Genomic DNA, 24,882 nt, shown 5'->3' on the forward strand with positions numbered 1-24,882 from the left:
TCACCCCTCGAAAGCCCCGGTGGTGGTGAAAACTCTACAAGGTGTAATGTTTCCAGCACCCAGCAGAGCCAAGTTGATACAGCTATAAAATCCTGTGAAGGAACAGAAATACAAGTCGATGAGAAGGTAGAGACTGACAAGGTAGGGAAGTTATTAGTGCAGTCTGACAACGTGGTTCCAAAAGAGAAGATAGTTGAGATGGAAACGGAAAGTCCGGCTCTGTATATGATTGAGCACACTGAAAAAACCAAAGGTGCAGCAGATAAAGACACGGATGTCATCATTGTGGATGTTTCGAATAAAGAAGCTGAGAAGAAGGAGCATGTGGTAAAAATGACAGAGGATAATAGATCAGCATTACAGAATCTGAAGTCATCTACGTTTGAGCCTGCTATCCCACTGCTAACAAAAACTCCAGAAAACATAAGAAAATCTGATCTACAGATTAAAGACCTCCAGGAAATCCCAAAACCTGTAACAAAAGTCATATCTGTAGCTGAAATGTTGAGATCACAAATAAGGTCTCTTGACTCCACACTAGCAAATTGCGTGACCACCATACCAGTCCACGCTGGCTTTATACAAGGTCAAACTACAACTGTGACAGAAACGTGTGGGGAGTTAAAAGAGGATGAAAGCAAACCGGAAGTGAAGAAGCCAATGGCTGACATGAAAACTAAAAAAATCGAGGATACTCCTCCCAGAAACATAAAGGAAACCCTCATGGAGGTTTATCATCTACTAAATAAAACTGATCAAGAACAAATTCAGTCTCAAGATGTAACTTCACCGCCTGTTCAGGTTTTACAAAAACCTCTTGTGATCCCACCAATCTCTGTCATAGGCACTGGCACCACTAGAGAGACTGCAGGTCTTCATGGCAGTGACAAAGAAAATACTGAAGGTGTCATGGACATTGTCCAGGAAACTGGAGCATCAACTCTGGTTCCTCCTCCGACTTCTAAGGGCAAACTAACCAAAGGACTTTCATCCGGAATTGTGAGTCCAGAACCTGGTACTCCACTTGCAGTGACAGCTATAATGGCCAGCAGTCAAGAGTCGAATGGGCCTATTACAGTTTTGGAGCATGCCAAAGATAAACCTGTTCAAAGCAAAGAGATGTTAACCCCAGAAATTAAACTCAACAGCAAAACCGAAAGGGGGATTACTGAAATGAATTTGACAACGCTACATCAAAACGCAATAGAAGAACGCGACACAACAAACTGTTCTTTGCAGAGTGTAAAAGAGTTTCCTGATAAAATTGTGCTTATAACAGATACACAAGAGAAAAATCTTCACATTATTCAACAGGATAGCTCTATGGGTGAGGAATTTCCAAGGACTGACTACTTAGGCAATCAAACTCCTGAGGCCAGTCCATTGTTAAAGAAAAGAGAATGTGTTTCTCCCATTCCTTCTGCTACTCCACAAGAGCTGGCGTCTGGGGCCAGACGCAAAATACTAGCACCCAAAGCCAAACCTGAGGAGACCACAGAGACCACACCGCCAGTTGATAACCAAACTCACAAAAAGGAAGTTACTACAGAGAGTAACAAACTTTCTGCAAATCCGGCGACCCTCTCTACGTCTCCCAGCCTGTCACGACGGTCACCTCTACTTCAGCCCCCTGGTGAGCAAACGCCTCCAGCAGAAAGGCGTTCTCCGCTCCTAAGCAGGAAGAAGACAGCCTCTGAGACTCAAGCACCAAGTCAATCGCCCACTGAGGAGATCCACACCCCAAAAACTGAGGGGAAACCTGCAGAACAAAACAAGCTGGATCCATTTAAAGGTAAAATAGTGTTAGTTGTAATAGTGTTTTTAAATGTTGCTTGAAGACTCACAGTTTTCATAGAAATTCTACTGGAAACTGTTACTGTGTCGCATGTGAGCATGTGAACCTTTTTTTCTACTTTGGTCGTAGTAGTATCAACTAAAGAACCCACTGCGGCGCCAAATTGGGATGTAAAGTGGGGGGGACTGGCCCCTTCCCTAGTCCCCCTCTTCCACCGCTCTTGCTCAAACCACACGCATCTTTGAACTCGGCCTTCATTTTAAGACCAACTAGACACTTTCATGACTGTGTCTTGCAAGGTTGTGATGCTATTGCGGTGACTATTTCTGGCCGCCGACAGAAATATTACCAAGCAAAATACTAGTGGGTAGTACCCACTACAGTAGGTGTCTCCAGGATTTCTCAACATTTTGGCATGATCACACACACACACACACACACACACACACACACACACACACACACACACACACACACACACACACACACACACACACACACACACACACACACACACACACAGAGACTCACAAAAAGAAATCTTTACAGGTCTAGCTGTCACAGCAGGTAACTGGTGGGTTAGTTAGTTAGTGTATGTGTATATTTTATTTATTATTTAAAGGGCTTATGGCACCATATTATGTATTTGCTATATATATATATACATACAGCAAAGGAACTTATGTAGAGTATACTGTATATATCACTTAAAGTATCAGGCTGCTCGACAGTTGGAACAGGAAAGTGTACATCTTCACCATGATGTCTGTGTTGGTTCTCTTTTCCTCCAGCTCCCCAAGTTATCCGTAAGATCAGGGGGGAAACCTTTGCAGATGCCTCAGGCCACCTGAAACTGTGGTGCCAGTTCTTTAACGTTCTTAGTGACTCTACAGTGAAATGGTACAAAAATGAAGAGAGGATCGCTCAGATTAAAAGAAAGTAAGTTTCCAGAGTGACTCTTAAGTAAATCTGCAGTTTCGCAAGATATTGGATAGACTTTTAGAAATGTATAACTTCCCATAAATGATTGCTGTTTTTTTTAATGGTCTTAGCAAGAAAAGGAGCTTTCAAATGACTCCATGTGACATAATAGTGATTACGTATAATAATATGTTTTACTCGTATTCCTGCGAGGCTTGAATTAACACTTGTTTTTGATTGACACACATACACGTGGCGCACACACACAGTTGTTGTAGCATTCTGGGTTCTTTGTTTGTTTCTCAGTGCAGGGGATGAAACTCAGGTCAACCTTGCCATTGTTCAGGCATCATGCAAAGACTCTGGTGTTTACGGATGCACGATCACAAATGAATATGGGACCGACTCAACAGACTGTCTTCTAAGTGCAGATAGTATGTATTCTTTTCCCTTACATTTGGCATTAACTTTACCGGGCCTCAACACGTCTAATTCTGTATTCTCTGTCACTGTGTTGCAGTCTTGGCTGGGATGTCCCTACGGGAGGACCTTGGTGGTAAGATGAGATTTGACATGTTTAGCTCATGTTTTTTCCAGTGTCAAAGCCCAAATGCTTTTCTGACTTATGTTCTTCTTCATGCAGTTGGAGAAGAAATCGAAATGACACCCATGATATTCACCAAGGGTGTGGCTGATTCTGGCATCTTGGGTAATAAATTCTTTGGCCGTATAGTGATGCAGGAATCTCATATTGGTGAAGGCTGTTCTCATAAAGTCTGGAGGGCAAAAGTCATATATGGCCTGGAGCCCGTGTTCGAGTCTGGAAACACGTGTATTATTAAAGTGCGCAACCCCATCGCCTATGGAGGCAAAGCAGAAAGCTGCCTTATTGACAGGAACCTGGACATCGTCAAGCAGGTATGTAAGAAAGGGCTAAATGATTTATTATCATTTATTTGTGTCTTCTTAAAGATCAAATCAAGTGAATACATGTGGTGTCATTCTTGCCACCCACGTAGGATTACTGAGACAGTAATCAAATGAGGATTAAATAAATATAACTGATGTAGATTGAGTTTTTCTTTACTGGCTTTTCTCCAATGTTCTGCATACAGGAGTGTAAAATCCAGAACTTGGCTCGTGAATACTGCAAAATCTTCTCCACAGAAACGAGAGGGATTGAAAATTTTGGCCCCTCTCTTGAGTGAGTACGATCAGTTAACTCCTCCTCAAATGTTAACATCCTCTTGAGTATTATTTACAGTACACAGACCATTAAGCCTTACTTAAAGTCCATCACATCATGTCATTCTTTGTCACACAGGGTGCTTCCAGTCTACATGATGTACCGACCAGCAAACACTGTCCCTTATGCCACCGTGGAGGCTGATCTGCCTGGAGTTTTTCAGAAATACTCTGTCCTGGATGATACAGGCAGAATAGACATGAGGTCTGGCTCTGAGGTGGAGCAGAAGTGCTGTGCCCTGCAGCACTGGATCTTTCAGTGGACCAATGGCAATCTGCTACTTACTCGACTAGAAGGTAGGCCGACACTTAAATTCAACAGGGCAAAGTGAAATTAAAGCTTTCCCCAAATTTATGGCTGAAATATTTAAGATGATGATATTTTGGAACAATGCTGTGAAAGCCAGGCTATCTTCATTAAGTGAGATTTTGAGCACAGAAAAATACATTTTGCGAGTGAATACAGGTTTATTTAGACAGACAGTATGAGAAAAAGATTGTGTTTTTGAACATTAAAGAATGTGAACATGTTCTAGTAGAAACCCAAAACACAAGTATGAACCTGAAAATTAACATAATATGTGTCCTTTAAACAGCTTCAGGTCCAGTATACGTGATATGTTATGCAGCATTATACTTACAATAAGATGAGAACTCCACTTATATATATTTTTTTAAATTCCACCTCTTATATTTTCACTGCTGGAGTAAATGTGGTGACAATTCTCATTGCATGTCTGTTGAATCTGAATATGTTACCTGAACAACAGAAAAATAAAGTAATTGCATGCTGTTGTTTTGCAGGTGTTGACACCAAGATCACCAATGTTGGGATTTCAATCAAATCGACGGGGTTAGTGTATTTGTGTTGTTTTTGTAAATGATTCTGTGAAAACCTAATTTTGCAGGTAATTTGCATTCATAATGATCACGACTGTGGCATTTGGTTCTGTTGTGTGTTGCTGCAGGCATCAAGGTCTGTCTGTAGAAGGGAATCCAAAAGTTTTTGAGCAGTTTGTCTCCCAGCACCAGTGTAACTACTTCTGTGGTCTGCTCAGCCTGAGGTCACTAAAGGTCATGGACTCTTTATTGACGCCGACAAAGCCCAAGGGCTCCAGGAGCCCTTTACTTCAACGCAAACTGGCCACTGGCTCCTCCAGCCCTCAGACTGGCCGGAAAGCTGCCGGCAGCCCCAGACTGCCCAGGAAGACCGAACAAGAGGGCAGACAGACCCCCACTAAACAAAAAGCTGCTGATGCTCCCAGAGCTGTTAAAATGGAATAACTACCACTCATTGGGTCATGAAAGATCACATATTATCCCAATGGAACAGTATTGTAGTCCATGATTAAGTCGTAAACCAGAAATGGTTTACTGTTGCGTATGTATCAGCAAAACAGCCCAAGAGAAACTGGAAGAAAGAAGGTAGGCTGAAAACACCTCAGTTTTCAGGAGAGGTATAAAACCCCTTAGAGATCAGAAAGAGATTCATACTTAATGATGACGTATCTATTTAACTTTAACAGCCACCATTCCTTGCCGTTATTGCTTATTGTGGATTGATGCCCTCACGTTTTGTGGTGTTTATCTAATGTATCCTACAGCACATTTAACCTATCTTATTGTTGTAGCAACTAGTAGCTTTCCTGAGTTTGTATTCTGTCAATTCATGTACCATTATAGGTCACAGATTATGAATCCCAATCTCAGGTCAGTGCATTTGTATTAAATGAATGTGCAAGATAAAATAAATTTGAACTGAAGTGCTATTATATGTAGTCTAAAAGCACAGGCATATCTTTTGTAGTCGACCTTGTGAGAATGTAGGACAGTCATTATGTCAATTGAAGTAAAATCATAACAGATACACAGTACAGCGCATTTTTAAGGCTGGGGGAGCAAAGTTTTTCAGGAATGTCTCAAGCCAAATGTAGCTTCACAGGACACTGTTGTACAGTGTCAAATGGTGCTTTGCTTTTATATTGTAACCTGTCATGTTTACTTTGCACTGCATTTTAAGATACTGCACCTTTGAAGGCAACTGGCTGTAAAATAAAATAAATGATTACGCTTTGTACGTTTGGAGACACCGTGAAAGTGCGTGACATGTGCTTTTGACATTTTAAGTGTCATTCTTGATAAAAATGTCTATCTGACATCAGAAGTCACTCAGTATGATGTACCAAGAAAGATAAGTAACCCAGAGTTATCTCAGTGACTTCTATTGTCGGAGAGAACTCATTTCTCTCATCATACCAACATGCTATGTTATTTATAGCATTTCTATGAAAAGGATTGCCATATTTGGGCTTATTCCTTTGGACAACTTTAGTAAACCAACACTTTATCAATATTTTCTTCCAGCTATATTTTTATATTTATATGTCAAGCTGAAAGTAATATTCCTTAATATCATTTAGGACTAGCTGAAAATTACAGGCCTTGTTGACAAGAAAAAAGCAATGCACTCATGTCAAAGGTGATCAGTAAAGATTGAAACAAGACTAAGGGCGCACTCACACTTGGCCCGGTTGATCCGTGCCGTGTTTGAGCAAAACTGTCCCCACTCCCCCCTCCCCTGCTTCAAAAGATCCGGGCCAAGGCATGATACCGTGCCAAAGTCCACCTCTCTCAATATTGAAGCTAAGTGTTTAAGCATTCTAACATTTGCTAATCAGCACTTGATAAAAAGTATAGCTAGCTGAGTGGAATGTTTTTAGTTATGCAGGTATTTGGTATTGGACCCAGTCTGGTCTGATTGGACAAAGTATTGGACAGATTTAAATTGCACCTAATGATGCCACTAGGTTAGAAAACATTAGGGGATCACCAAAGTTATAACGATTCATCCTCAGGAGAACACAAATGTGTGTACAATCCATCCAATACTTCTTGAGATATTTCACTAAAATCCACAATATAAGCCTTGTGGTGGTGCTACAGTTACAGTCAGGGTCTCGCCAAAGTCAGGAGGCGTCACTCTCTTGGAAAATGAATGTCTGAACAAAATGTGATGCCAATCCATTTTATAGTTGTTCCGATATTTGAGTTTGGACCAAAGTGGTGGACCACCAGGTTTTCATATGACTTGGAATCAGGACGACATAAATACATTTCATAATAAAGACACACTCTTGTGAATATCTGACAAGACATTGTGGCTAGTGTAAAAAAAAAAGAAGCCATTGCATGCTTAACAGCACCACTAAATCAGATTCTTCCAGTCAGAGAATGAGGTGTTGCTCGCAACCAGTGTGTGTTTACGGAGTGAAAGGCTAACTTCATCATGATAATCATTTGTGATTCCCAGTCATTAGTGAGTCATCGTTTATGTAAGCAGTGGCCTCACGCACAAGTGTGAGCAGTGCTAAATGTATGCTTAATAAAAATGTTCACAGTGTAATTTCTGATGTTGGCCAGTAGTATGAGAGGGTCAGATGCTGCCAACAGAAGGAACACATGATAGACTTTAGTGTGAGATGTAGTTTTATAGTGCATATTTCTTACACGCTACTACATTGTTATAATACACATAAAGTATACATTAAAAGGACTGTCAATAGTAGGTACTCTTTTCATTAAGGTTTTGGTCTTATAGCTTCCCTTTAAGTGCACCTTTTAAAGTGAACTAAAAGCACCAGTGAAAAATACTGATTACCTTATAGCCTGTAAGCTTACATTGACAATTTGTAACAGAATGCATGCACAATAGGCCTGTGGATGATATTCACTTGAAAATCAGGTCGTAACACCTGCAACACGAAAGGACCATCAGGAATTATAGATAATAGAATCCACAGACTTTCCGATGCATTTAACATTAAGGACAAAGGAAACAATCTTCTGTAACAATGAGAACAAACCTTTATTTAAATGTAAGTAGAACAAAACTGCGTGACATCTGGCCCACGGGCCTCATTAATTCATTGATTTCCCATCACATGTCCACATGGTGCTGAACATGCACTCCCTGCACGACTCTATTCAGAAGACATGGGTATAGTTTATGTTTGGACCAGCCACACAGGAGATATCATATATATGAACAGACTGGATTTAGTAACTGAGATGTGAAAACAACATGGAGAAGATTGGACCTATCGTGAAATAAGACACTCCTGCCACCTACTGTTAGTTCAACGCACCATTTATGAAAAGAAGACAACTTTCAAGTTATGTCTGTTTATCGTGGAAAGTGATTAAATATATTTATCTCTGTCTATGTCATATCTGTCAATAGTAAATACTAATGCTTTTACAGTTGTTTGTGCTACATTGGTTCCATGAGCCATATATTTAGTCACTGATAAGCAGTTTTAAAAAGTGTGGGGGTATAGTCGTTTTATTTTTTTTCTCCAAAAAGTATCACAAAATTTGCACAAAAGTAAAACCATGCTATTCTCATTTTCAGGTTCATATTTTTATTTTCTACTGGAACATGTTAACATTCTTAATGTCAAAAAAACCCCATTATTTTTCTCGTAGAGTCTGTCTGAATAGGTATTCACCCTCAGTGTGAAACAGTTTAAGTGCCTGTCTCTTTAAGCCCCCGGAAAAAGTCTAATTTAATCATATACGTAAAGGGTTACAATCACTGAGTGGCAGAAATATTTAAAATCATTATTATTTTGGAAATTAACACAAATCATCTCATACCTCACCATTTTCACTTTGTACAATTAGATCTCTCCACACTGTCATTATCTTTGTCTATTAGAAAAATCACATTTTTCTGAGGGGAATAATGTCAGACAATGAGACATACCTTAATCTGAATCAGTTTCCTGCAAGATGTTAGAGGAAAAAATTATGCTTTGGCACACCCCTTCCTGCTGTACTGAGTAGCTATAAGGAGCACCAGTTCGCTCACAGTAATCTCAAAATTAACACCCATGATAAGACGCAGCAAATGAGACAATTTTTTATCCCCAACTGTAGAAAATTTGTGTGTATATTTAGGCCTAAGTAGTTTCGTTCAGTCATATCATTTAATAGGGCATGATGTTGAATTAATGTGAAGACTTCACAGTCAGAGTTCGGGTCTTTAGCACATTAAACACATTTGCAGCATTCAGTCTCCCATTTGGATCATTGTGTGGCAACATGTAAAAACATGCTGCACACAGCGATTTCATTTTTATTGTTTCGATGGATTTTATAGAATAATATCTTTACACTCAGAAAGACGTGTACAACACCAGAGGCTCAAGGAGGAAGCAAAAATCAGTAAGATCTCATTAAATCAAATTTAAAATATAGGGAAAAAAAGATACAGAGACAAGTGTGGCATCTAAGAACCACTCTCTCACAAGGCTGCCTGTGTTTCTGACCTCCCATTGTTGTGCCTGACTGACCTCAATTACCATGGGAAGGCCACGATACTTGTGACCATTTAGGCAGATTATATTGAAATGATCACACGTCCCTAAATGCCACAGACTAGCTGGCATTTGAATAAAGTTTTATCTCCAGTCCGCCAAAAGTCCCAGACTGCCACTGGCCTCGGTGCCATCGCTAAGTTGACTGTCAGTGCTGAGTTAATCTACCATATCACAGCGAGCTATTGCTGACTACGAAATAATGACATTCTGATGCATATCTCATGTTATTTCCTCTCATGGGGGAACATAAAGGCTAAATCTGAATAAAATCAGTGTTGTCTAAATGCTGTATATGCATGGATTTGCACATTGAATTGAATTGTCTTTATTGTCATTGTACCAGTACAATGAAATGTACAGTACAACCCCTTAAAGTGCAGAAATAATTTAACATTAAAAGCATAAAAAAGAATATAATAGACCTTTAAAAGACATGATGTAGCTGTCCAATAGGGCTGAGAAATCTTTCTTTCAAATACTGCAGAGGAAGAGGAGGTGTGAATTCTAAATAAACCTGTAATATTAATATGCTAATAAATCTGCTCAATTATTTTTTGGATAAAGCTCACCACAGCCACATCATGTAACACCTTGATGTCAAGAGGTATCTGTAATATCTACAACAAAATACCTGGGCGATCGCCTGGTATCAATCTAGACTTAGTGAGGGTATTCATGTTCATGGCAATGTGGACAGCCTCTAAACAGATTTAATGGTTTTCAATTATGGTCAGTGCTGGATATAGTTGAACACACACATACACACACACACACAAACACACAAACACACACACGTGCACACACACGCACACGCACACGCACACGCACACACACACACACACACACACACACACACACACACACACACACACACACACACACACACACACACACACACACACACACACACACACAAACACACACACACACACACATATTCAAATCATTAGGAGACCAGTAATAGACCTCACAACTACGGCCCTTCTATGCTCATGGTTGTAGTAAAACCACAAGCATGTTCTGTATGAAGCATGGCAATTGTATCGCCAAGACATTAACAGTTCCAAACAATCTGATGGCGTAAAGCCATCAAACTAACTGTGGAATTCAGTTCTGCATATTACTAAAGCCTGTGTGTGTGTGTGTGTGTGTGTGTGTGTGTGTGTGTGTGTGTGTGTGTGTGTGTGTGTGTGTGTGTGTGTGTGTGTGTGTGTGTGTGTGTGTGTGTGTATGTGTGTGTATGTGTGTGAGTGTGTGTGTGTGTTTATATAGACAGCACTAAATTTTGTTTTTGCACCAAGCTCCAAAACACCTAAATAAAGTTTTCACATTGAAAAAATACGCTGACTATGGTTGACTATGAAGAAATTCAACAAAACATGCATTTTTTCACTTAATGTTAAAATATGGCGTGTAAATATAAAACTATGGCCAGGCGTTTCTTTGTCTATGTAGGCTTTAGAGAGTAGGACAGATTATACAAGAAAGAAAAAGTTGAATCAAAAGTGTAGTTTTACGTTTAAAAAATTGCCTAAGAGATGCATAGACATTAATGAATAACTGAACTCTGCAGTGTGTGCGAACTTGACAGCTGTCGGGGTTCCATAAGTGCACTTGGATATCCAGGCAGCACAGATGGCACAGAAGACAGTTTTCATATACAATGTGATGTATGTGTTACTTTTGTTACAATTATTATAAGATACATTTTTCAAAACACCATATTAGTACGACAGGTTCTGTCATTATTGACTTACCTGTGTGTGAGACACACAGTCAACACAGTCTCAGAACATGTTGTGACATTAAATTGACTTGACTTTTAAACACTGTTGAAAAAAAAAACAATTAAGTATGGGTCATATAAATGCCAACATAAAACCTTGTTTTTTAATGATGGTCAAACAATACATACATGTTACTAATAATCCCTACAGACTGAGTCAACAAACAGAAATGGTTGGTGGGTTTCAGGTGTATGGTCACTAATGATGTTAGGCCTATCACTTACTCAGTCAAACGCACTTCCTCCAGGAAATTAGATGTGGTCTATGATAAAAGAAAGCCGTTAATAATTAGTGGTGGGGAAAGCTTCTCACCTGTTCCTTTCTGAGAGATATATTATTACAATTTTGACAGTCCAGTTGTGGGTTATTAAGGTTGTGGTGGAAAGTAAACTCACCTACATTCACTTAATACACTGTTTTATTTGCAGAACAGAATTAACCCACCTTTAAAAGCGACTATTAATATGTCATAAATTATTCATTCACAGTGATTGTTTTATTGGTAGTTGTTTGGTTTATGATACCCACTGAGCCATCATAATGCTATCACTGACTGTAATCCTTACTTCATTTGACTCACAACGAGAAAGAAAGGCTTCTCTATTTGTACCATGAATGTTTTAACCAAAGCCTTTTTAAAAGCAGCACACAATATTTTATCAATGGCTATGCGTGATCTGAGAGGGGACGTTACAGTGCAATCATTGACATAATCATGAACATTCGGTATTAACCATGCACTCCTACTAATGGCGGAAGAAGTATTCAGATCATTTAAAAATACCCTTAATGTGAAAAGTAAGTAAAAGTCCTGCAATCAAAACGCTACTTGAGTAAAAGTATGCAAGTATCAGCAGAATAAATTTAAAGTATCAAAAGTAAAAGTGCTCTTTCTCATTAAAATGCTCACTGTCAGTGTTTTACTATTATATATGATGTTCCTGGATTATCAGGATCAGAAATACTTTAATAATCCCAGGGGGAACGTATTTAAATGTATTATTACTGCTGCATTAATATCTTTGTTGAATTTTACTGCTGTACGTTTAAGGTTGTGCTCATTTTAACTCATATGCTGTTTGGTATATAATCTACAGCAATGCATCATATCTAATAAGATCATCGTATGTTTGTAGCATCACTTCACGTTTTCACGGTGTCAGAAAAACCACCCTGTTTTCAGATTTGTGACGATATGTTCCAGCTGATCCAAGATAGTTTTTAAAATAGATGATTTTTTTCAACACATTAAGGAATATAGGGTTTTGACTGGGCAGGGAAATTACAAAAACTTATGTTCTAAAGTAACTAAAGCTTTCAGACAAATGAAGTGGAGTAAAAGGTACAACATTTGTCTCTGAGTTGGAGCGAAGTACAAGTAAAAAGTTGCAAAAAGTGGAATTACTCAAGTAGGCCCACCTCAAATGTATACTTAAGTCCAGTACTTGAGTAGACTAAATGTAATTCCACCGCGGCTTACTGGAATATGGTCTGGCAATGCGAGACAGGCCTACTTCAGATCTGATAGCCTACATTTCTATATGCAATCACCCTAGACTGATCACTACCCTTTTAAATGTCCATATGTTATTGATCCATACTGTTTACCTGTCATTTAGCCGGCAAGGCAAGTTTAGCACCTTTCAACAACAAGGTCAGGTCAAGGCCTTACATGAAACATCAAAAGCATTGTAAAGAAACACAAATACATTACATTTATATTTAATAAATACACAAAACAAAAACAAGCAGATAAAATAATTAAAAAATAAAATAAATTAAAACCAAGAATATCAAAGGGAAAGAAGTTAAAGTGCAGTAAAAGAATTTATTTTTTGTTTGTTTTCATTTTGCCTATATAGGCTATTGTTTCTATTTTTGCGCCTTATTAGTGTTGTTATTATTATTAAAATGTTATATTTGCACTCTTCCCACTTTGTATTGCAACTGCTACACAACTATTTCCCTCTTCTCATATTTATAAATCCACGGAGAGATAGCCTATTACCTTCTCTATGAAATTAAAGGTTGAATATGGAGGATGAGCAGAACACCGCCATCTAGTGTCTCAAGATTGTAGTCGCAACAACAAAACTTAATTCCACGACTCAGGTTGCCATGTTTGTCACACCTGGCCCAGTAGCCTACAGAAGACCGGAGTCTGTTTGAACTCATCCTCTTCGGCAAATCACACCATAAAAACAAGTATTGCAGAGGACTTTGACTGACAGTAACTTTTAGCCGTTAAAGCTAAGTAAACATGAAAGTTAGCTTATCGATCAAGGAGAAACGTAGCCATTTCGGTGTGTATTTTAATGCAGCTGAATTCCTTTATCTCAGTGCATCGAGTGAATGTTTGGCCTATATTGACTCTTTTTTTTGCCCTTCTCCGGTCACTCAGCTGGGAGAAATAAGCAGCTGCAGACTTGGTAAACTCCATTTCACCCAGTGCGAGCCAACAGTAGCTGCACCAAACAACAGACAACCCTGGCAACCTCCAATGCCGGCTACAATGTAAACAGAACGTGACAGAAAGTCATTGTCAAACCCGTAAAGAAAAATGTTTGAATTTTAATTCAGACTCAATATACATTTGAATGGAAACGCAATAATTCTGTAACCCTCAAAACGCCCCATCTGTGTATTTTTTTTTTTTTTTTTAATATAGTTTAAAAAGAAGACTCTACATATTCAACCTTCAAAATCCTATTTTATATTTTAATGTAACACCGCCTCGTGGCTGCCATTAAACTACGTTAAAAACATTACTGAACAAACACAGAGCCAGCGACACATTTCATTTCAGTGTTGCAGTTTTGAACCCTCTTCTGCTTTCTCTCGTATCATGAACTGACACCTCAACACAGCGCCCACGTGTGGGCGGGACTTCCGGTTGCGCGCACCCGGAAGATTCGGATGCAAGTTTGAGTGCTCGAGCCGTGCATCCATATGCTCGTGAATTAAAAACGTTTTAATGTGATTTAGGTGGTTTTTTTTTCTACCCAGTGGTATTCGCAACAATGTTATCTTTAGACTTTCTCGACGATGTTCGTCGCATGAATAAGCGGCAGGTATGTACCGGAACTCTGACGTTACCGTCGCCTCTTTGTATGGTGAGACCTCTGAGCTAACCACAACTAGCCGTCCACCGCTTTTCAACGCTCAAACCTCTGTGGCACTTGTTAGCAACATAGAAAGTGAACTGTTTTATGCACACGTGTCTCTCATAATGTGTCCCTTTGTATGCTATCATAAAAATACATGTGGTATACTTGTATTAACCAAAATCCTGACTTCAGTGGAGTTAGCCATTTTCCTCATTTTACCACACTATTGTCATGGCACCGTTAGCTCAAGACTCACCAGTGTATCACCACTGACGTGAACGTTATCCCAAACATATGTTGGAAGAGTTAAGTACTTATTTGATCTTGGGTTAGTTTATAACTAAAATATTGTTTATATATTCTGAGGTGTTGTTATTTTAAATGGTATTTTAACTCATTTTTTTTGTTTGCAGCTGTATTACCAGGTGCTGAACTTTGGTATGATTGTTTCCTCTGCGCTGATGATCTGGAAGGGACTGATGGTTGTCACTGGCAGCGAGAGTCCAATTGTTGTTGTTCTCAGGTAAATTGGTCGCATGTGTTGGGATATAGATCTGTCTGTCTGTTCTTCCCTAACTCGGCCTTTCTATCCTCTGCTGATGAGGCAAGGCGAGTGTATTTGTATGGCAACTTTCAATTCAATTTTATTTATAGTGCCAAATCATAACAAAAGATATCCCAGGACACTTTACAAACTAGGTAAACAACAAGATAGTTCAAAACACATTGGAAAGAAACGCATATAAACAGACATTTAGATATAAAATTACATTCAGATAAAAATAATTACAAAAATACAAGCAAGCAAATACAATCTTTTTTTAAAGTAAAACCTAGGTGCTTTAAAATCTTTGAAAATGCTTGAATTTTATGTTATGTTGTGTTTTCAAGGTTTGAAAAGAGCTTGAATTCTGGAAAAATGCTTGAAGTTGTATCTGCATTTCTTTCACAACAAATAGCTATAGAGTAGAAATAAAATCAGAGCCTGAAATGAAAACGTGAAATAATGATTTTAGTATGTATACGTAGAACTATATTATTTTTCCCCAGCTGTAAGATGCTGGAAAAGCTTGAAAATTGACCTTGAAAGTGCTTGAAAAGGGCTTGAATTTTACCTTTGGAAAGGTGTACGAACACTGACGAATAACATCAAAATAGAAGTTACAGTGTAGTATAAGCAGTTAATAAATAGTTTTGTTTACTGAAAGGCAGCGGAAAACAGGGAGTTTGTTCCAGATATGTGGAGCATAAAAACTAAACGCTGCCCCTCCATGTTGGGTTTTAACTCTGGGGACACAGAGCACACCTGTCCCAGACGAGCTGGATAGTTCATGGCAAAGCAGAAGATCAGAATTAGTGTTGTGAGAATTTATCTAACTTTTCCCTGAGTTGTAACGAAGAAAACTTCCCAAGATGGTGGGTTCTGCATAGAAATAAACATAACATGGCATTATGTCCACAAAGTAATTAACAAGTAAGTCATCCAAAGAGCTGGGTTATTTATAATAGGCAAGCCACATTCATACCGCAACAGTATGTGATTTTGTTGTTTTGAAGGCTTCACGTTATTATTGAGAGACACTTAAGTCGCACTCACATTGTTCTTCCGTACCGTGCCCCAGGATGTTTCACGGCTAAAGTCTAGTGCAACCGTATCTTGCCGTCCACTGCCCGTTTGGGAGAGGTGGGCTTTTGTAAAGCACGTTTGCACATGTACGAGCACGAACATGAGCGTGCGCATGTCTACAAGCACGAGGCCTACGGCTGTTCTGACGTCATCTTATGTGGGCCTGTTCGGATATAGAAAAAAAGAAGGATGGACCATGCGCGGACATTTAAATCAGTGGCGGCGAAAGGTTCACGTTGGTGTGATGAGGAGGTGGAGTGTTTACTGCAGATTTGGTCAGATGAAAATATATAAAAAAAACAGTCGACAAGACGCACAAAAACTCTTAGGTCTATCGAAAGATTTGTAAACAAAGCGACGCATCGCGATGATGTCAATCAATGCATGTGACGTGTTACGGCGTGATGACGTATAGGCAGCAGGAAGCATTCGCGCGAGGCCCAGGCAGTGTGAGTACAAACGGGCCTGGCCCGAGGGGGGCAAAGGAAGGGGGCACGGAGCATGGTACGGATGGACAGTGTTGAGGGTTTCACTTTATACTTCTATAGCATCTCTGTCTATGTACTGCACATTTGTGATTTTAAGCAGTCATGGGGCTTGCATCTCCCACACGCTGAATTAAAGTTGCAAAAATCTTGTTGGCTTTCTTTTTAAAAAATAGCTGCAAAGATTAATGGATTAGTTCTCGCCTATTAAATAAATCTCAAGCTATTTTGATGGGCTGTTAACCAGTTTGAGTTTTATATTTTAAGGGAAAAAGTCCAAATTTCTTAGTCCACTATGGCAGTAAACTGAATATCTTTGAGTAGTGGGGGAAAAAATGAGGACATCATCTAATGCTTTGGGAAACTTTCACCAACATTTTCACTGTTTTCTGACATTTTACATGAAAAGTAAATCGCTTAATCAAGAAAGTAATTGTCTGATTAAGCGTAATTGTAAGTTGAAGCCCTATTGAAATATCACCGTTTGTTGAGTTCCTGTTTTATGTATTTTAGTCCATACGCTTTGAGCAAACTTTTACAGAGAACACCACGATAGCCACCTTATAAACTTAAAATCCATTTAATTCAAACCTTTGACAGAAATTATATTCGATAAAAGTTGACAGGAGTACCGCAAAAGAAAGCGTTCTCATGCTTACACCACAGCTCAGCCATCAATGTTTACATCTCGCACGAGCCTCTCGTCCCTGAGTACCTTTCCTTTTGCATCGTGATACGGTTGGCAGGTGTAGTTTGGTAGAAAAAAACAGTTTCATTATATTTGAGAGAAGATAGACATCTCTTTGGCCGATATCCCCAACACTGGGTAACTAACACTAAAAAAAATCTAGATTGATAAAAAACACTGAAGGTAAGAAGAAAATAAATGTATTTTAGATTTTGGGATGTACTGATCCTTTAAAGTAAGTCAAGCAATACTATCCCCAGTTGAACCACTGATAAGTAACGATGTCCATGACTGTCCTGATGCAGTTGTTTTTTGTTTTTTTGTTCTAAACCGAGTCGTATAATGCAGTTATATTGAAAGTCATTGTTAAGACCTCATTGTGGCTTTGCAAACATTACAATTTGCTTTTGAGCTTGGTTTGTTTCTTGTTCTCCAATTCAAAAAAAATGCCACAATGTAAACATTTTGTTATTTTTCAACGCTTAAAAGACATAACTCACACAAGTTGTGGATAATGTCTGTTCAAACAAAATTTGACATCTGTGTGGCATATTAGTAATTGATATTGGAAATGCTCTACTTAAATCATCTATATGTTACTAACTTGTTTTGAAAATGTGTATCTACCGTTCATTTCAGTGGGAGTATGGAGCCAGCTTTCCACAGAGGTGACCTACTGTTCCTGACCAACCGAGTAGAGGATCCCATCAGAGTCGGAGAGATTGTTGTCTTCAGGATAGAAGGCAGAGAGATCCCAATAGTACACAGAGTACTAAAAATCCATGAAAAGTATGCATGCACATTTTATTAGTCCTGCTGTCCATGATTATGTTGTGCTTTCAGTATCGCTGAGTCCCATGCCTGTGTATCAAAGCTGAGAAAACCATTCATAGTATTGGACTGTATTGAAAAGCTGTTTGAAAATGCTCAGCGAGGCCTCTGTGACATTTCACACTCATCATGCATCCTCACCCAGACACAATCGTATTGAAAAAGAAGACTTGGTGTACGTTGTGGTCAAAAATCACACCAAAACTTTTTTTTTTTCCACAGGGACAATGGAGACATTAAGTTCTTGACCAAAGGGGACAACAATGCAGTGGATGACAGAGGACTCTACAAGCAGGGCCAACATTGGCTGGAGAAAAAGGATGTGGTGGGACGAGCAAGGGGGTCAGTACATTGTTTCCAATCCAAAAAAATATAGATGACTCAATAACAAAACATATATTCCGACTCAAAACTGCAGGAGAATTGCAACCAATGAAAAGTCTAGCAGAGGATATGTAATAAATATAATAATTTTTAATGGTAACATAAAACGTAATGTCTTGCCAAAGCTTTTCTTTAGGGGTCAGACTAAAAAAAATACCACACCTGTACGATCTAATGGAATCGAGTGTGATAGGCATGTACTGTATGTCTGTGGTTGGTGAAGAAGGTCATATGCAAATACAGCAATTTCACATCTTTGCTGGGATTAGGGTTTTTCTATTTTCTTTGCCCGTTAATTTATATTGAACAAGGAGGACTTAGGCAATTCATTCTCTTGATCAGTACTTGTCCAGTTGTATGAGAGGGTTAGTGTTGTCGACTATCGAATAGAGATGTCAGGATACCAAAAATCAGTGCCAATACCAGTGAAATGCCAATTCAATACCACAGTAAACAATTAAAAGAAGGATTTTCTTAGATCCCATTTACTTAAACATGAACTTCTGTAGTAGCAAATTTGCAAAAAATAAAATGCCATTTGGATAACAGACATACAGAATATAACAGAATTAAGATTCATACACAGAGAATACATCCACACACACACACACACACACACACACACACCTAATTACTAACACTAGATGCAGTCATTTTAACAGACATGGTGGTGGCAGGTAGTTAATGTTAAAACATTAACATAAAAATGTTTGCAAAAGTATTTAGTTGATGAGACCGACTGAACTGTAAAAAGGCATGCCAACTGATTAGCCGAGGCTGCGTTACTACGAGGTACAGGCTAACGTTAAACCTACAGTGCTTATGCTCCATAACATAAGGCATTATTGTAACAGATGTAATGTGAATTTCAGTTTGACAGATAAAATAAGAAAACATTAACTCGTTAAAACTTTGGATGTTGTTCATATATATATATATATGAATTAAAACTCACCATGAATTAGCAGCTGTACTGTAGCTGTCCTTGTGAATGTTTCCTTGTTTAGTTTTTCATGAAATAAACACATTTATTTCCTATACTTCTTCGCAATAAAAGACCCCCCCGTTGGTTTGTTATTCAAATGCTTTTTTTGTGAAGCGACAAAATCAGGAAATTGGGCTTCATCTGCAGTCACTAAACATGACGGTAAAACTAAAGCAGCTGGTGAGCTGAACACAGAGACTTTTAAAAGTAGATTTCTTTCTGCTTTCCTGCACAAATCACAGCAGGTTAACATCCTTGTTTATATGTTTATTAAATACAACTGAAATTCTGAACATATTACACACAAACACCGTCAATCGTGAAAGAGAAAAGCCTGAAGTAGGAAATTGCTCTTTCGCGGGTCATCTCACATTTCTGTAATAATGATTTATGTGAGAAAAGAGTAACTACTGAAATTCACACACAACACAACGTTGACAAAAATGATTTTTCCTTTAAATATGTAGGTTATCTATCAACTGAACGGAAATGACGTATGTGGTGATTTACATACAGAGCGGGGAAGCGGAATCAGATTACAAGTGGTCACTGAAGATGCATGTGGAGAGAGTGTGAATGAATCTCCAAACAGTGTGCTGAAACAATGCGTCAGCTCTCGCTATGCTGCACATAGATTTATTTTAAACGGGCTGTTCTAAAACTGTTGTGTTGGCCGATCTGTTGTAACGAAAATGTGGTTCAAGACAGTTCATGAATGTAGAGGGAGGTTCGATTTTACTTTCAGAAGTTAATATGCAACAGGGATTAACCGTTCCTGCTTCAGCTTCCAGACCGTGGACAAGAGGCACAGGAGACTGCCTCCAGGGCCGAAGTTGACTTACCCCCCCTTCACTTTACCCAGCAGTTGGAAAGCAAGACAATCTTTAGAAGCTGCAGCATTTATTCAGAGACAAACTGAAACCTTAGACCGCACTTGCTACCCTTGAGCTACACTCTGAGCTGTTCCTTAAATGACCTATGCTACTCTTGTAACATCATGTTTCCACATTTTTATGTGAATTATCTAATTGGGAAGGACATATGGAAGTGACAACTCCAGCAAAACTTTCCCCAAAGCTGTCAACCACTGCTGCACCTGTAGGAAGGAATCTTCAATAAACCAAGACTCTCTGACATCATCTTGCTTCAGTAGAAGAACATATTCCTTCTCATATGAGCTGAAACAGAAGAACCTGCCCAACAGCATTAGCATCTAGACGGCCAAGCTCTTGTATTTCCATGTGTTCGTCCTGACATTGGACCCTGTGTTTGGGTAGACACTTTATTTACCTAGCGGATGGAAACACACCTGATTTACTTTCTATTTGTTGCCACATTTGTAACACCGGCTTTAAATGCACTTGATTGTGGAATTCAACGATTAAGGAAAATGATCGGTGTGCAACCACTTTTAGCTTGCCATTATATTACAGGAAAGCGCTGTCAGCTGTAAGTTTAAAAAAGTGTAACCACACTGTGACTTGATCAAGCTGCAGGGGTGATGTAGTCTAGCTGTGTGTGTGTGTGTGTGTGTCGGAGCTGAGCCGTGCTTTTTGTCAAACACAAAGAGGACAGGGAAGCTTGCTCTTCTGCGCTCCCAAAATGTAGCACCAAACTATTTAACATCAGTCAGTATTCAGTTGTACTAATATAATTCCATCAGAACAGTTACAAGTATCCAACCCTATGAATTTTGTCAAATCAGTTAATTGCTATCAAGTGTCTTCTGATTATTGAAGTTATTTTGACATGTTCTGCCTTTAATTTCTAGCAGGGATTTCTTATTTGACTGCTTAGGCCCCATTTTTTTCTCCTGTCTGTCTGATTTACATCTCTTTATGCAAAAGTCCTGACTGGTTTTATTTCAATGACTTAAGTTGTAGACCTTATGTGAACATGTTACATGTTATAAGTCACAAACTGACATATTATGCATCGGTGAAATGTGTTGATCGTAAGTGTTTTCATTTTCTCCAGGTTTGTGCCATACATTGGAATCGTCACCATTCTCATGAATGATTACCCCAAGTTTAAGGTAAGTTGGTCAACCCCGTCGCACCAGTCCCAGTTAAAACACGCTCAGCATGACCATCTAATGTGTTAAATATCTCATGTTTTCGTTCTGCAGTACGCTGTTCTCTTCATGCTGGGTCTCTTTGTGTTGGTCCATCGGGAGTGAAATACCCAAACGTCAGGACTCAAGATGGATGAACTATGTCCAGGAAACCACCTCAGTCATGCCTTTCAAAACAGAATTAAGTTAGATTTTGTCAAACCCAAACTGGCTTTTTTGTACCATTTGTTTGAACATTTTGTAGAAATGTGGATAGGGTGTTTACATTTGAAAAATCTAAGCTTTAAAAATATTTTTGTGAGGGAGCTAGGCTAGATTTAGATTGAAAGCAATCTTTATTTGTAATTCTCTGAATGTGAAACAGCATTCATCAAGATAAATTAAGACTTGTTTCTTTTCTGTTGAATCATTGTCTCTGAAAAAGATGTGTGAAGTATTTTATGACAACTGAATATGAATGACATTAAATATGAAATCTGGTTACCATCCACTATGGATTATTTTAACTCTGTCTCATTTTCTTTTGGCCCCTGCGCTACGTTAACAGCCGAATCAGAAAACATCTACCCTGTGGCGGCGGTATTAAAACCATTCTTCCTGGGTGATCGAGCAATAGCTATCTGGAAATGTCAAAGACATGTCACAAGTGGACCATTTATTGTGCCTACGTCTGTTTTTATTGGCATACACAGATTAATTCACATAAGAGTAGATGTATTCTGTCCAGTATTTGTTTTAGGGAGTAATCAGCAATATATCTTCTAGAAATCTTTTTGAAAGAAGCAGTAAAAATAGTTTCTATTCCAATATAACTTTGAACAATGATTTATTGATTTTGTAAAAAAAAAAGATAAAAGGCTTTGCAGAGCTGTCCTGACATAATTTGTTACTCGCACATTGTCTTGTAAATGAAATGTTGCAACGGCTTGTTCAATAACTTTCTTTATTAAAGGTCACTTGACTGGGATACACACACTGCCTCTCTTTAAGGGGGTGGAGCTTTTCATTAGTGTAAACATGCCTTCAGTGTTAACCTTGTTGCTGTTCTTAATGTTTCTACAAGGTGAGCTCTCTTGAAGTGTACTTGCAATGAATGGGAACATTGGGGTACTTGAACTGAAATTGCATTTGGCTGCCGTCTTCAGACCTTAATGAAGGTGCAGCTTTTTCATCACTGCTATGTTCAGGTCACAGAAAAACATGCTTCCGACACCAGAAATCAAACATGAATTAGGAAATTAAACTGAGTTGTTGCAGTTTTTTTTTTTTTTTAAAAACAACCTTGTATTGTTCTGTTTTTGGTACGGTGTCAGTTGGTGAGCATGAGCTTCTACACTGTCAACTTTCCATTTTGGTGTGGCCCTGAGTGGACAAATTCACACTTAGTAACCATAAATTAATAGTGCCCCTTGGTCTATGATTCAGTTGTTTTAAGCCTGAGACGTAAATGCCCATTACATCTTTTCAAGAAAATGAGTGTTACATAAAACCATGGCTGTTCCAGTTCATCTAACCCCTGGAACTCGTGAGAATGCCGTGATGGTCATACAGTCTTCTAATTAGACTGACATTCAGCTATGCAGAATGTCTGAAATCACAAGTATGTGTGTGTGAATGCCAAAGGTTATGGGAAGAGCAAGATGCAAACTAGCCCTTCCACTAAACTTGCAACTTTAGCACCCTGAAGTGACAAAGTCTGTCTTGTCAGCTCCAAATTAGCAGTGAGAAGCAGCAGGTTCTCCTGTCCTCAGAGGACTGATGGTGATCACAGCAGCATGCTGCAACTGGCCAAATGTCATGTTGCTCATTGTTCAGGGTCCAGGCCTGGCCCTGAGAGCTGGAGGGGGTTTGATGGACCTGGGGAGGAAATTACTATGTGTTATAGTGTAAAAGGAAGGATCAGCTGTCACCTCTCCTATTTTGTGGATCTGGCTACACGATTTCCACCAACAGTGCACAACCTCCAATAAATGTAGGTGTATAAGCTTTTATTAATGGTTGAAATACACTGCATGTTGTGACATACAGCATATTTGATTTGGTTTAATATGAATTAGGTTGCATTTATGTGTGGAGAATTTAAAGAAATAAAAAGGTACTTTCGTTTGTGCAGCCATCCTCATCCACAGAAGCGTCTGAAAATCATTCCAACCGTTAACAGAAAAGTAAAAACAAATCAAACCTTAATTAATCAATCACATTAATCACTAAACATACTGCGTCTCTTATAACCGAGTGGCTGAGAAGACATTCACATCATGCCCTGTGTTAAAGATGAATCGTGTGGTGCGTAAAATACGCACAGCCGGAGGGGCAGTCCAACGAAACCTTGACAATGAATCTGCTGAGTTCAGTTTGATTTATGCAGCTGGCTGATTCAAAAGTACACGCAACAAAACAGAGCCCACCCCGAAAAAGGATAGCCTATAAAAGCAGGATGCGTCTGAGCAACCCACGACCAGGAGACACTTGGGAAATTTGCGCCCCGGAGGACAGTTCACCACTCCACAAGATGAGAGGGTTTACGCTGAATAATTTCTGCCAGTGTGGCTTACTTGCTTGTCTTGTTTTCTTTTCTTTCATGTCTTTTACCGCCGCGGTCAGTTTCGACCTGACTGAGCTTAGGAATAAAGTTGCAAAAATTAAAGTGAATCCAAGAGGCAATCTTTGGGCTACAGGTAAGAAGAAGAATGTCTAATCTAACAGATACAGACCGTTGTTCATGTTTGGCATCGGATGGAATCGCTTTAATCAAGTGTAATATATTTTCCACACGCGAAATGTATGTTTTACATGTTCATGTGTTGTGTTTCTAACGATATTGATTTGTCAATCATCTATATGATGTGTCTTTGATTTGACAGGACATTTCATGGGCAAGAAGAGCGTGATGGATCCCCCCCTGCTGCCTTCGGCTGAGGGGCAGGGCGTTGATGCGCTGAAAGTCAACCTGTCCGCGGAGCAGAGCGCTCTCGTGGAGCTTTTCCAAGAGTTCCTACGGGTGGCGTTGCAAGCGCAGGTGGAAACACAAGAGAGCCGCTCAAAAAATGTGGTGAGCACCATTAATATCCAAACGTGTTTTTATTTATTTATTTATTTTTGTGCGCAAAAGTGACTGAAATTCTGTGATTTAATGAAATGTTATGGCCTCTCTGTTTCAGGAGGCGGACATGTTGATGAAGATTTTAGAAAGCTACATCCAAAGCAGAAAGTGATACAGAGGATGTCTGGCACGCATGAACACGGCTCCGGGTTTATCTGGCCTCATGGGCTCAAATAAACACATTAGACACAGTGTACAGTCATGATTGTAATTTACTGTAACTGTCATACTGATCATTTGCAATAGGCCTGCACTTCAAGTTTTTTCTTTCAATTTATTTTGCTGATGATATATCACACTGTCTTGTCATTTGAAGTTATTTATATTAAATAAAATAATTATTTGCAATGCTGTGACTTTGATCTGCTGCGGATCAATAATGACATATTAATGGATCACGTTTTTGACTCCCTGAAGTCAGCACACAGAATTACTTCATTGCTACACCACTGGGATTCTTCTATTAGTT

The 24,882-nt window shown here is 39.0% G+C and overlaps 3 protein-coding genes across 3 annotated transcripts in view; all 3 read left to right on the top strand.

The window, feature by feature from the left end:
• The window catches only part of alpk3b (alpha-kinase 3b), a 12,354-nt gene extending 6,342 nt beyond the window's left edge, over nt 1-6,012 (top strand). The window contains exons 6-14 of the mRNA XM_083919880.1: nt 1-1,792; nt 2,587-2,734; nt 3,023-3,150; nt 3,237-3,272; nt 3,360-3,634; nt 3,832-3,920; nt 4,041-4,258; nt 4,766-4,814; nt 4,930-6,012. Coding sequence (XP_083776006.1) covers nt 1-1,792; nt 2,587-2,734; nt 3,023-3,150; nt 3,237-3,272; nt 3,360-3,634; nt 3,832-3,920; nt 4,041-4,258; nt 4,766-4,814; nt 4,930-5,245 — 3,051 coding nt within the window. The 3' untranslated portion in view covers nt 5,246-6,012. The remainder of the gene's footprint in view (nt 1,793-2,586; nt 2,735-3,022; nt 3,151-3,236; nt 3,273-3,359; nt 3,635-3,831; nt 3,921-4,040; nt 4,259-4,765; nt 4,815-4,929) is intronic.
• An 8,022-nt stretch (nt 6,013-14,034) lies between these two features.
• On the top strand, nt 14,035-21,790 carry sec11a (SEC11 homolog A, signal peptidase complex subunit). Its single transcript, XM_083915851.1, has 6 exons — nt 14,035-14,200; nt 14,650-14,759; nt 17,676-17,825; nt 18,090-18,209; nt 21,214-21,271; nt 21,365-21,790. The coding sequence occupies exons 1-6, from the start codon at nt 14,150-14,152 to the stop codon at nt 21,413-21,415; spliced, it is 540 nt and encodes a 179-aa protein (XP_083771977.1). The 5' UTR covers nt 14,035-14,149; the 3' UTR covers nt 21,416-21,790.
• A 2,032-nt stretch (nt 21,791-23,822) lies between these two features.
• On the top strand, nt 23,823-24,576 carry nmbb (neuromedin Bb; the record flags this gene model as incomplete). Its single annotated transcript, XM_083915991.1, has 3 exons — nt 23,823-23,988; nt 24,175-24,362; nt 24,472-24,576. The coding sequence occupies 3 exons, from the start codon at nt 23,823-23,825 to the stop codon at nt 24,523-24,525; spliced, it is 408 nt and encodes a 135-aa protein (XP_083772117.1). The 3' UTR covers nt 24,526-24,576.
• Nucleotides 24,577-24,882: the final 306 nt, after the last annotated feature.

The sequence above is a fragment of the Echiichthys vipera genome (assembly GCF_963691815.1).
Source record: "Echiichthys vipera genome assembly, chromosome: 1".
Lineage (NCBI taxonomy): Eukaryota > Metazoa > Chordata > Actinopteri > Perciformes > Trachinidae > Echiichthys > Echiichthys vipera.

Coding starts and splice junctions, on each gene's coding strand:
- sec11a (XM_083915851.1), top strand. CDS start 14,150: ATGTTATCTTTAGACTTTCTCGACGATGTTCGTCGCATGAATAAGCGG. Junction 14,760..17,675: donor CCAATTGTTGTTGTTCTCAG/GTAAATTGGTCG, acceptor CGTTCATTTCAG/TGGGAGTATGGAGCCAGCTT. Junction 17,826..18,089: donor GTACTAAAAATCCATGAAAA/GTATGCATGCAC, acceptor TTTTTTCCACAG/GGACAATGGAGACATTAAGT.